General features: G+C 39.7%; 2 protein-coding genes across 2 annotated transcripts in view; one reads left to right on the forward strand and one right to left on the reverse strand.

Moving 5' to 3' along the window:
• Positions 1-13,824, reverse strand: part of FMNL2 (formin like 2) — a 310,958-nt gene that overhangs the window by 86,289 nt on the left and 210,845 nt on the right. Inside the window, 2 exon segments of the mRNA XM_053908723.1 lie at positions 492-644; positions 4,142-4,225. Of these exon segments, the coding sequence (XP_053764698.1) occupies positions 492-644; positions 4,142-4,225 (237 nt within the window).
• Positions 2,576-2,963, forward strand: LOC109271253 (small nuclear ribonucleoprotein G-like). The gene has a single exon (XM_053908819.1). It carries the CDS (start codon positions 2,644-2,646, stop codon positions 2,869-2,871), a length of 228 nt encoding a protein of 75 aa, XP_053764794.1. The 5' UTR covers positions 2,576-2,643; the 3' UTR covers positions 2,872-2,963.

The raw sequence follows: 13,824 nt of genomic DNA on the forward strand, positions 1-13,824 counted from the left end.
TAACAAAAAGGATCACTACAGCATTGTGCACCTAGGACTAAGAACACGTCCCACAGAGCACACACCTGAGCTACCAATGGAAGAAGGGAGGGGAGAAGAGTATGAAGAGCCAACAAGGAATTCTTGAGAACCCCAAATCTCAAGAGGTGCTGCCTCTACACAGAACACACAGCCTAAATCACAAAGTCAGCATCTCCCTGGTTTTGAAAACTTAAGCTGCCGATGGAGTCTACTGCATTCCATCATTTGGCAGAACTTTCTGTGCTGAGTGCAGGTGTGGTGTTCCCAGAAATCTATTTAAAGCTACAGAATATTGTCCCAGTGATGCTCCCATAAACTCCTGAAGAAACTTTCATTTGCATCAACAGAAATCCAAGGGTTGCGTGAGAAGTTACAGCAATCTGTAGCCCAGGATCATCACCAGAAACCAGGAACTCTGCTGTCCCCGCATATCCTATCACAATTCCTCCCTCCTGATTAAAGGAACTCACCGCAGTGCAGAATGCCTTCCTGAGCGGGATACACTGTTGCCCACCGGGGAGGGCAGGTTGCTTCCTCTGTGTAGATCCTCGATGGACCTACTCCAGGGCTTTGATTTGTCCACCGAGCTCTCCACAGTGCTTTCCACGCTTTCAAAATCAAAACTAAAACAAAAGAGAAATGCCACTGAAGCCTTAAAAGTTCACAGTCACACAAATGCAGGGATGTGCATAACATGCTCCTTCCTAGTATACATCTGCACCTTACAATGGGTAGTCTTTGCAAACAAAGAAAACTGAAAAAGAAACATAAAAGAATTTTCACGGACTCAGTGTTCACTTGCAGAATACAAAATGACAAATACTGGGCAAGGCAAAAAAAATAGTTGAACAACAGCGCAGAAATAAATAGTAATGTGTTATCTGTATTTTACTACAAGGCTTACTAATTTACCAACTGCTAACACTGCTATGGGGGAAGGGGAAGGAAAGATCTTACAGCTGTCTTCATTTTGCTTTAACAAGTCAATATGTAGGCTTAGACTAATTTATTCCTACCCATCAATTTTCACTGAGCATTTTCTCCTAGTGTGTTGGCAAGTGTACTTTTCCAACCATATGTGATACATTACTCGCAAAGTTATGGATTTGCTTTGATTTTGGAATCTCTTCCCAATGTGGTGCTCTTTAAAGTAGGACTGTTGTTTCTCTCTGACATTTTTTGAGGTTATTACTCATGTTAACCATGTTAGAATAAATGGAGAGTTAAGTTGCTCATTTTTGCATAATTTTAGGAACAAAATTTTTAAACAGCCAGGCCTTTGTGTTGTATGCATTTTCTCCTCCCAAAGTTAGTAGCTCTCCTTTCTCAACAAAACACTTCATCAAGTGTTTCTACCCATAGTTCCACCCGGCAACACCTGATCAGAGAATAAACAGAAGGCAGCTATACTTAATATCACATGGAAGATTCGAGAGGCTATTACAGAAGAGACAGTAACAATACATATCGGAAAAAACCAGTAGGACTTTTTGTCAAACAGTTTGACTTTTTATAAAAGTATGATGGCCAAAAAAAAGTATTCTGTTAGAATTCCATTAGAATTGTCATCTGCAAACTCGGATGAGCCACTGATGTATCATTAGTGAATGGATCTGGCCATTTTGTCATGCTTTTGGATGCAGGAAGCAGAGCTGAACAGAAAAGAGGTGGGATTGAATAATCAAATCCTTAAGAACTAAAAACAGAAGTCTACAACTGACACTGGAGAAGGTAAGCTGAGGGGGGCACCCCAAGATCACCCGTGTCACTGTTACTCTCGCCAAGTCACTCTGCAACCCCCAAGTCATTGGTCAGCTGTTCCATAGCTTCCCACTCCTCTCAGCTCACCCTTCCCACCCCCCTTACAGAGCAGAATTAGGAAACACACACCTTAGTTAAGCATCCTATTTAGGGATGGAACATGAACCTGTTGGTTCACATTACCTGGGCTAGGAAACTGTCACAAGCCAAGGAACAGTAAGGAACTTTTCAGCCCATTAGTTTCAAGAAAGAACGTAAGTTATGTATTTATATAAAACTTATCTAAACAAGGCAAAAGCAAACCAAACCTAGCAAGCAGAGAATGTAAAGGCAACGCCAAAAAAATGAGATTAGGAAACCACAGCTCTGAGTTCTGATCTTTTGCTGGGTTTGATCTTATGCCACAACTAGGATCTCCTCGTGGTAGCACCTCCTTTTCCTGCTGGTCCTAAGTGAGGGTACATTTGGGAAAACTGGTTCACAGCCTCTATTGTGATATAGGTAAAGGGTTAATCACAGCAAACATTTAATACATAGCGTGCCATCCTTTTCCATTGAAATTTCTACTGAAATTTCTTAGCTTTTCCTCGATTCCATAACCATTCCTTCAGATTTTAAACAATGCAGCAGGGTAGTATTATTGTGTTTGTCACATAATATAAAGTGAAAAAGAGGTTAGCAGTTTTTGACATGATGGACATAGACAAGAAACCCCCTTTGGAAGAACAGGCTATAAAAAGTGGGGTTATACCTCAGAAGACAACTTCTTAGAAAGCTAAGAACTTGGGGGCCTAACGCGGGAGCGTGAAGGACTCCACGAATTCCGTTTGGAGGCATCTTTGAGCTCGCTGAGTAAGCATCATGGGCAAAGCTCACCCTCCCGAGTTGAAAAAATTTATGGACAAGAAATTATCATTGAAATTAAATGGTGGCAGACATGTCCAAGGAATATTGCGGGGGTTCGATCCCTTTATGAATCTTGTGATAGATGAATGTGTGGAGATGGCAACTAGTGGGCAACAGAACAATACTGGAATGGTAATTCAAGGAAATAGTATCATCATGTTAGAAGCCTTGGAACGAGTATAAACAAGGGGTGTGTTCACCAGAAGAAACCAACTGCTTCCACGTGTCCCCTTCATAGCACCTGTTTTACTACAATATAAAAATCAGGTCATGCATTTTCATATTGAACTTTTTTGTTAAATAAACTTTTTTAATAGTAAAAAAAAAAAAAAAGAAAAGAAAAGAAAGCTAAGAACATGTCCATCGGTGTCTCTTACTCTACTTCACATGATACACTAGAGTTATCAAACCTGAAACTGATTAAGCTAGTCTCAATACTGTCATTTCTGCATCCGTTAGGTAGGAGTAATTACAGCTTTCTCCTCACGCATTCTCAAGGAAGTGCTGAGGGTTCTAAGATAACATCTGGTTCAGTCTTAGAACTTCTTTGGAATGATGCGATATAAAAAAACAAGTTACTGCTTTTAAAGGCAGCATGGAGAGGGGGGAAAACACTATCACCCAAGTCAAAATGTCTTCCAAACAAATTGTAAATACAATTATTAAGTATTACTTCCTCAATCTGTGTGTGTGAGAGAGTCTATCAGTAGATACTGCAATGTTTTTGGTTTTTTTTTTGACTAAAGGAGGGAATGTGGAGAAGAAAATGTCTCATCCAAATGTACATTTCTCATTCCTGTTGTAAATCCTTCCAGAAGCCTCGCAAATGGGAAAATTTTAAGAATTAACAAAAAACAAGGTTAAATACGTTGATTTTTTTTTTCCTGCTCTGCCCCAATTTTCTCCTCCCTCACCTTAGGAAGGCGAAGTCAAAACAACACAAATACCCATCAAGTAAAAAAGCAAAGCCTCTGTTTACTCCTTCCCTCAGTCCCACTAGATTTGGTATCCCCATCTGCAATTATTTTCTCTGCATTTGCTAGCACGTACAAATGTATATATTTTTGTTTTGTTTTCTAAGAAAAAGAAAGTCACTCTTCTGTGTCATGTGTTATTCACTCAACAGTATATCACATACCTCTTTCAGTATCTGCTAGGGTATTCTACCATATGGACGTAATGTAACTTGAGCACTGAAGAAAGTTACCTCTTTTAAAAATAAGGACTCCTCCAAGGGGGATTTTTATTCCCCCGTTTTACTTCTGCCTTGAAAGCATTTCTAATAACAATTACGTGATTTGCTTTTAGCTACTTGAGTAGAAACAAACCTCCTTAAACCTTACCACATCTGCTGCTGGGTTTCTCCCCCTCAATGCGGTATGTAATTTTACCACTCTCTTGCATCTTCTGTGACCACATGAAATTCAAAAGCCAAAAGCCAAGTTTTACTTACGTGACCGCATACTGCGCAAATGATAGATATTCCACTAGAACATCAAGACCCCTGTTTTCTTCATTCAGAAACTCTCTGACCCATCTGTTAAAAATAAAAACAATTATCACAGAGGTTCATCACATGCTCTGCCATGAGAAAGCCCAGTGAAAACAGTTACTGTTCCACCAGAAACTTTCACTTCAAGGAAATAACGGAGGCAGACCTAGACTCCATCACACGAAGTAGGTACTTTTCAATATGGTAACCATAAAAACCACAGCATTTCAATGTGCAAGAAAAGGGGGCAAAAGGTATACATGTGCCTCCCTTGCATTTTACTGCTTAGGAGACTTGAGGTGACCTGTAGGAAGTGTTCTAAAAAAGGAACCTGCTAAGTGTATTTTTTTTCCACCACAACTGACCCACAGCCTGCTTGTTAAAGGAGCCAAGACTACACAGGGAACGTGGCAAGCTAGGAACGTGACGACATAAGCAGTGAAATTCAGGCATGATTCCAAATCCACATTCAAGTCCTTCTTGGCACACTAGGCCACAGAAAACACTGAACTAGCCAATGAGAAACCAGCATTTAGGGGCTTCTGGAAATTCAATAGGGTTAATGATTTGCTTAATTTTTTTCCATGAATGTTAAAACCTCTTAAAAACTTGCAGGCGCCGCATACCATCATCAAAGCCAAGACATGACAGATCATGTTTTTCTTTAACTCATTTTAAATAGTATCACCTTGCATTTAAATGGTGGGTTTGAATGCAGTTCAGTGAGAATTTTTACTGATTTTTATTTGCACTTCGCCATAACTCCTAGAGATGAAGGAGAGTGGTCAAACAGAACCTTCAGGCACTGAGGATAAACACTTGCTACCACGGATTTCCTCCAGGGCATTCATCTTCAAAGAATGCATGATACCTGATTAATAAGCCTTCACTAGGTACTGACAAGTAAAAAAAGTCTGCTACTATCACAGAAATGGGACTTGAGGTACATCACCCACATGCGTTCCAAAACTGGTTTCCTTCCTCCAAAAACACCAAGCAAAAAACAGGCCCACCAGCTCTGGACACGATTGCTACGCTAGAAGCTAGTTTCGCAAGCTGTTAGAACAACAGGACGACAATCGTACGTGTATTGTTAAGGATGAAAAATCCCTTAAAATCTTCGTCTTGACTGAAGAAAAAAAAAAATCTGATGGACTCAGGATGCCTGTTTTTAAATTCTGTTTGGGGCCTTTTTCCTTTATCCTCAAGCTCATTCTTTGTTGTATTCCTCTCATCTCCATGATGCAAACTCAGGTCTACAGGTAGCCCCCGGAGGCAGCAAGGTAGGAAAAGCAGGCAGCTTATCTCGTATTTTCCCCCAAGTGTCTCAGGCAGGCTATCACAAAATGTATGCACCTAACACAGCCACACATAAGCAAATAATATCAAAAAGATACCTAGAGAGGAAAGTAAAAGAACACCACCTGTTGGGTCTCTTAAGAGCTGACAAGGGGCGCCTGGGTGGCTCAGTCGGTTAAGCATCTGACTTCGGCTCAGGTCACGATCTCGCGGTCCGTGAGTTTGAGCCCCGCATCGGGCTCTGGGCTGATGGCTCAGAGCCTGGAGCCTGCTTCCGATTCTGCGTCTCCCTCTCTCTGCCCCTCCCCCGTTCATGCTCTGTCTCTCTCTGTCTCAAAAATAAATAAACGTTTAAAAAAAAAAAAAAAAAGGGCTGACAAAAACTAAAAGAGTTGGCCACCCGTCAGGCTTCAAAACCACCACATACAGCATCTCCTGGCTTCTGCCTCTGGATACTTTCAGTTGATTTATTTTAATTATTCTCCCTTTACAGCTAGATCTCAGGAGGCACTGTACATTTTTAAGTGCAAATAGTTAGAAGCCTAGAAATAGTAAATAAATTTTCTTTTTATAAATGGTAGGACACTAAAGCAAGGATGGCAGTCACTATGGAAATCCTCTGACTAGCTGCTCTGGAAACTCAAGCCTCTGAGCTTCTCTGAGGCCTCTCCAGTGGCCTGGCCTGTGAGCTCTGGCTGGGTGATTGAAACTGGCCCTCAATGGCAGGCATGCAGCAGGAATCCCGGGGGCTGGGCACGGAGGTCTTCATTTTAGAATGAAGAGTCACCATACACTCCAGATGATACAGAGCAATCTCAATTCTACACTTTCTATCTCAGTGGCTCATAAAAACACTCCAGTGTAGGAGCTGAGAGCAACAACTATTGTAGTTCCTTCTGGTTGATTTTCTAGACATAGCCTCTAAAGAGTAGAAATGGTCCAGGACACCCTGTGGACCTATCACTGCCTTAACCACCAGCACTTCCAACTCAGGGATTTTTAGCCACAAACTAAATGGGAGGCAAATGACTCACAGATAAAAAAATGTTTAAATAAAATAAAGGGAGGGAGGGAGGGAGGGAGGGAAGGAAGGAAGGAGGGAAGGAAGGAAGGAAGGAAGGAAGGAAGGAAGGAAGGAAGGAAGGAAGGAAGGAAGGAGCGAGCCAAGCACGGCAGGAGCCACAATTCTCTTGACTCAAAGTACTAATATGAACACATTTTCATGCAGGGATAAAGACTATTTAGCTAGCTTCTCTTTCTTTAATCCAATGCTATTATGGATGCCTCCAGCTCCAGTTGCTGATTTTGAGTGTAAGTGCCTTAAAAACAATATTCACAGTGAAAGGCAGGAACAAACTGCACAGTTCCTAACAAGTCGGCTAGAGTGTAACAATTCCTGCCTCTGAGAGATTTAATTTCATGAGGTTAATCTCTTTTTCTAAACCCTGAGATCTTCCCTGGGTCTTTGATCTGGCCAAGACACCCCTAGGTGATTTAGGGAAGAGTAAGATAAAAATCTACCACAGTGGGGGTGCCTGGGTGGCACAGCTGGTTAAGCATCCGACTGGATCTTGGCTCAGTTCATGATCCCACAGTTCATGAGTTCAAGCCCTGCATCAGACTCTGCGATGATGATGTGGAACCTGCTTGGGATTCTGTCTCTCCTTCTCTCTGCCCCTCCCCCTGCTTGTACGTACACACACGTTCTCTCTCAAAATAAATAAACTTAATAATTAAAAAAAAAACTTTTTAAATCCACCATGGTTGACCTCCTTATCCTCTTTGCCAAACGATCCAAGGTTAGCCAAGTCATTTCAGCAAAAAGGCTATGCATTTACAGGGGAAAAAAAAAAAAAAACAGTCTTCACTTTTTCCCCTCTCTTATCAATTCCTAGCCCCTCTACACTTGGGATATACTGTGGAGGAGAGAACAGAGGTGAGAGTGAACTTCTGAGAGGAAACAGTATACAAACAAAATGGGTAAAGATGAAAACTGGGCAAATTTCAAAGCAGTATCTTTAACCTAAAGGCATAAAAAAAATGGAAGCCCTACTGTACAGATTCATGTACATGATCCTGCAATGACATATCATAAATTTAGGGTTCCTCTAGAAAATTATTTCCATTTTTCACTTCTGTGCATATTATATACAGTTTTTTTGTTTTGTTTTGTTTTGTTTTGTTTTACATATTGCCAACATGCACACCGTTTCAAATTGGATGATTATAGGTTCTGGAAACAAGAATTATTTCTGACTCTGATAGCATGCATCACTGAGTACCCCCACAGATTCAGTGTAATTACCATATGTTGTAAATTTGAATTAGGCAAATTCCAAATCAGCTGCTCAGGAGCTGGAAGAGACCATGATAAGGAAAAATAGCTCTGAAAAAAACTCTTATTCAAGGAAGGAATCTATGTGCAGATGTCAACAGTTACTGTTTTATCATAGACAGGTTCAAGTTGTTTCAGAGTTGCTCGTTTCTGCTTCCACTCTCCTCACCCCACCCCTGCACCCGGCCAACTTTAGAAACTCATTGTTCTGATCTAGAAAATGAAGTCTCAAGGGACCTTTTTGGCTTCAAATTTCTAAGATTAAACAAAGCAGACCCAAGATCACAAGATAAGGGACAGTGGTGAATTCCCTTTGCCAGTCTCCTTTTGGAGGTGCTCCTAATACATGGCGGAAACTGCAGTTGAGGAAAAATCATGCGAAAAAATCACAAGCAGCAAGAGAAAGAAGGTAAGCATCACTCAGATAAACCATCAGCTGCCAAATCTATTCTTCAAGACAGAGTCACAAACTGGTTCTTAGTGCAGCCCACACATCACTAGGGGTCCCTGAGACCCTCTGAAGGGTTTGGGAAGTTAAAACTGTTCTCACAAAAATATTAAGATAGTAATTGCTTTCCACAGTGCTGACACCCACACTGATGGTACAAAATAAAGAGTGGAGAAAACTGCGACTGGCAGAAAATACACCTATTTAGTGTTCTTCACCCAGAGCACTTGGGAGAGAAAAAAAGTCAGCTTCACTTTAAACTGTCCTTAAGGAAGCAATAAAAAAAAAAATACTGATTTTAGTAAAGCTTGTGCCATGAGTTTGTATCTTTTTAATTTTCTATCTAACAAAATGGAAAGCCCACATAAACCTCTCTCCCCTACTGTCCCCAAGTACCACGGCTGACTCCAGGAAAAGCACTTGTGCAGTTTTTTGAGACATCAACTGAACAAGTTGCTGTTGGGTTTTTTTGTCGTTCTTTATTTTTTATTTATTTATTTTTTTTTACATGAAACATAAAATGACTAACAAATACAGTTATTCTGTCTTGGGTATTTGGCAGACATTTTCTCAAAAGTGAATGAAGTGAGCGTATCATTTCAAGGAAAAAAACTGAGAGGATTTGTTGTCCATTATAAAATATGAGGTTTCAAACAAAAAACTAAAAATTCTGGAACACTTGTATTCCCCACCACGAACTTGACAACTCCCCGATCCTTAAAGTATATTCAGATTACACTGATAATTATTAATGAACATGAATGTTTTCATATTGTAGAATAAAATGTCTCAATCTTTGAGAGATCAGAAAAACTCAGTGAAACCATATTTTCCAAATAACCAATTCATGATGTTACCCAAATTATGCCTGGGTGGAACGACCCATTCAATTTTCAAGATAGCACAGTGGGGTCACCTGGGTGGCTGAGTCGGTTGACGGTCTGACTTTGGCTCTGGTCATGATCTCACAGTTCCTGAGTTCAAGACCCACATCAGGCTCACTGCTGTCAGTGCAAAGCCCACTTCAGATCCTTCTCCCTCTCTCTCCACCCCTCCCCAGCTCGTGCTATCTCTTTCAAAATAAACATTAAAAAAAAAAAAAAAAAAACCCACAGTGAATTTTAGTTTAACCAAGTACAAAAGCCCATTGATATTCTTTCAGATTCTACAAAGAAATTACCACTCATTGAAGGATGGTGTACCATGAAAGAAGAATATCCACAATTATCTGCAGGTTATTTAAAATTCCTTTTTTCAAGTGCATATGTGTGTGTAAGGCCGGTTTTTCTTCATGTACATCTTCACATACATATACAACATATTACCACAAATCAAATGCAGACAAAGAAGTCAGAATCCAGCTGCCTTCTATTAATCAGACATTAAAGAAATTTATAAAAATGTAAATCAATGCCATTCCTGTTACTATTTTTTTCTTGTTGCTTTGGAAAATAGATATTTCTCACAAAATATCTTGTTTGTGCTATGTTTATTATTTTGTATTTACAACTTTGTATTTATTAAATATTTACTTTAAAATAAAAATTAAATTTTATTAAATAAGCCAAGTGAAAATTCATCAGTTAAATTTCCAATATGGTAAACATTAAGAGATAAAACCCACACAAACAAAAGCATATTAAGGTTCAAAATAATTTAAGAGTAAAGGAATCCTGAAATCAAAAAAATTTAAAAACTGCTGGTTCAGATAATGGACTTTATGTTTGAACATATCAAGGTTCAAATCTCAGTGCTTCTCAACTGTGTGGACTGAAGCAAGATAATTAGTAACTGACTCTAACTTTCCTCATCTATAAACAGGGGCTCAGAGGTAAAGGGCAATAATAAAAAGATTTTTGTAAGAAATAACACAATGATGGGGTGCCTGGCTGGCTCAGTCGGTTAAGCATCCAACTTCGGCTTATGTCATGATCTCACAGTTCGTGGGTTCAAGCCCCGCATCGGGCTCTGGGCTGACAACTCAGAGCCTGAAGCCTGCCTCAGATTCTGTGTCTCCTTCTCTCTCTGCCCCTCCCCCGCTTGTGCTCTGCCACTCTCTCTCAAAAATAAACATACACACACAAAAAAAAAGAAAGAAAAGAAGTAACACAATGAACATATTTAATAAATGACAAGATCATAATCTTTAGGATTTCTAAGAATCAACACTTAAGAATGAATTAATCATAGCACAGTTTGATATATACACACACCCCAAATCAGCTGTACACCTGTTAAAAGCCTTAGTTATTCTTCTCTCTCTTTTCACTGGCCTGGCCCAGCCAGACCCTGTTCACCAAGATTCTGGGAACTGCAGGAGAAAAGACCTTCACTGAGCAGTTTCTGGGCTCCTTCCCCTTTCCACAAATCTTCTCCCTGCCAACTGACACATTCCTCCCACGACCGCATGCCCATTCTTGCAGCTCCAATGAGATAAAGTGAAATGAACATCTTTCAGAACATCTATGTTCTTGCACTCAGGATGAAAAGTAATTTTCTCTCTTAATGGAGAGTTTTGTTACAATAAAGTACCTGCAAGGAGACAGAACCTATACCTCAGTGCCAGGAATAAAGCCCATAAACCTACCCAGCTCACCACCACCACCACCTGAATCTTATCGCCCTGACATCCAAAATACCATGGCAGATATCTCTGCCTACTCACACTGCATAGCCAAAGTGTTCTCACAGTACTTGGCTCCTTTCAAGGGTATTTCAAGTCATTTCAAGGGCTTGGATAAGTCATAATCCAATTCTTCTCTATTATTATAGTTCCTAAGAGTAAGTGAATAAGATTACTTCTAGTCCAATTCTTACTTCAATTTGGCTTGAAGAAAATTAATTTTCTTTCTCAGAAGATTGCTTCCATTTATACAGTTTAAGGCTGATATCACAACTCAGAACAAACCCTTTGCTGGACAAAGCTGTACCTTGGAATGTTATCTCAGCAAAGTCTCAGACTTTAGGCTTAAAATACAAGCATGTGCCAAGAATAACCTTTACAAGACAAGTAGATTTTAAATGTAATTCTTCCTTTTAATTTCTGGGAATCACAATTTCCTAGGTGTCAGGGTCATTTTAGACAGAGAAAGTAACAATCTCTGCATGGAATTCCTTAGAGGTAAAACAATATTATTGAATTATTATTAAACATTATTTTCAATAAGCCTAACAATAATAGCTATCATATTTTGAGTAACTATTATGTATTAGAGCCTATATTAGGTCTTTCATAAGTTATCTCATTTAACCTTACAACATTCATATTGGTAAATAATACCCTCATTTTATACATAAGAAGTTAACTTAGGTCACAGAGTAAGTACAAAGAGCTTATGTAACTTATCTAAATAACTTATTTAATAACTAATCAAGAGCACAGCAAAAATCTGAACCAAGATCTCTTTTTCCATAAGACAATGGACACCCAATTATTCTTCTATTATGGTACCTCAATAAAGGGCAATAAAATCTATGAATACCTTATATAGCACATTGCATTCCAAGAATTCCTCACTGTAATAATTGGTGATTTTCACATTACTGAGTAATTCTTCAAAAGACTTTCCAATCAAATGAGGTCAAGCCAGTTAGTTTCCATAATGAAGAGTCCAGTTCAAGTTTGGGTTTTCAGGACAGTCAAGATAGGTCAAAGCCCTGGTGCGTGGCTTCATTCCATATAAGGAGAAGCCAAAATATGGTTGTATGCAACCAGAAAATGAGCCTCCATGAATTTTTCTGCTGCTCGAGCCAAAGCTTTCACAAAGTCTCACACAATAGGTGGTAGACAAAGGGAAACTTCAGATGCTAAAGATGAAAGAAATGTAAGAATCTTTCAACATGCCTATAGTATCCTAAACAGCAAACTACTCGGATTGCTTGCAGATTTGCACTGGCTCCAGCCCAACCCAGGCTCTTCTTTTCAGCCAACTTTGTATCAGAAAGGATTGTCTTGCTTTGGTATTTGATGGTCAATTTCACATTATTTCAGCAATGCTCTTTGACAATTTGTAGAAACCCTGGCTGCAGCTCATTCTACCATTGTCAGTCAAGAAGAAGTGCCAACAGTCCAGGGTTGGACCTTCCCAAATGGAATCTAGTTCCTGATCTGTAAATATTGGAAAGTATTTGAGTTTCCTAAGCTTGGATGCCCAACTGTATTAAATCACCACCACTTTCACCCCCAAAAGACAAGCCTCATTGCTTTGATCCCAGGGCCCTGATTACCTTACTTCCTTTCAGGGAAAGAGCTGTCAGATTAGACTATGTAAGAAAAAGAACATGGCATTTTGAACCACAGCACCTGGCTGTACAGCCATAGACTTTATAGGAGTTACTCACCTTCTCTGGTCTTGAATGTTTTTCATCTGTAAATGAAGAACTAGGTAATCCTTAACTTCTCTTCCAGTTCTAATACCATGATTCTATGACCCACTGCTTGACAGTCCATTTTCTTGGACAAAGTGATTATCAACTTTAGAAATCAGTTCATTTTCCAAATACTTCATTCTCAAGGTGAAAAATGTGCAGTTATCCTTTAGGAAATGAACATTCTCACCCAAGCTTCATCACCTATAAATCAACCTTGCATTATCTGCAATTTAAAAAAGCTTATTCTGGGGCGCCTGGGTGGCTCAGTCAGTTAAGTATCTGACTTCGGCTCAGGTCATGATCTCGCAGTGCGTGAGTTTGAGCCCTGTGCCCGGCTCTGTGCTGACAGCTCAGAGCCTGGCGCCTGCTTTGGATTCTGAGTTTCCCTCTCTCTCTGCCCCTCCCCCGCTCACGCTGTATCTCAAAAATAAATAAAAACATAAAAATTTTTTTAAAAAGCTTATTCTGAAATAACTGTGGAAATGCACCATTTGAATGGCTTATACCAAAGCACAGCCTGAAGTAGAAGTAAACTATTATTGCTGGAGTGTATTTATTTTACATAATAATCTGCAAAACTGTAATGTAACATACATGCAAAACTTCATTTCCAATAGACTTGCAAAGAATGTCGCAGGAAATAATTCTGAAAGATCTAAAGTCTATAATCTTCTCTCTGTTAAATTCAAAGAATCAAAACACAGAGGGCCTAAATAACTAGCTGGGTGTTAAACAGGTATGTCCGAAGAACTAAAGCTGCAAAAGAGCATATCTGATATCATTCTGCCTTGGAGATGAATCCTCTTATTCTAAGGTACTGTACAATTATGCCATTCTAGGAGTAAGGGAGAATGCAATACAGTTGTACTCGCTAAAGGCAAGTCGCATGCAAAACTCCCAGAAATGCTTAGCGTTGAGATTCTCCCAACTTTATTTTCCGGAGTGGATTTACACTCCTGTTCCTGAAGTCTAGGGATGCAGGACAGAGATACTCAGAACACCTAAGTGCAATGAGGGGCGTCAGGTGACATCATTCCAGTTTCTTGTCCCTTCTGGAGCTGAAGAAAGCACAATGAAGCAGCTTCAACTAACCAGGTGCAAGACTTCCCTGAGAGATCCTCCAGGATCCCAGGATACATTACTTGTTCGCGAGTTCCTGATTTGCCAGGAATTGTTACACACACAACAGAC

This window comes from Panthera pardus, unplaced genomic scaffold, assembly GCF_024362965.1.
Source record: "Panthera pardus isolate Hobbes unplaced genomic scaffold, ASM2436296v1 HiC_scaffold_10, whole genome shotgun sequence".
Lineage (NCBI taxonomy): Eukaryota > Metazoa > Chordata > Mammalia > Carnivora > Felidae > Panthera > Panthera pardus.

What these genes read in the sequence shown, in the direction of transcription:
- LOC109271253 (XM_053908819.1), top strand. Translation starts at nt 2,644, where the DNA reads ATGGGCAAAGCTCACCCTCCCGAGTTGAAAAAATTTATGGACAAGAAA.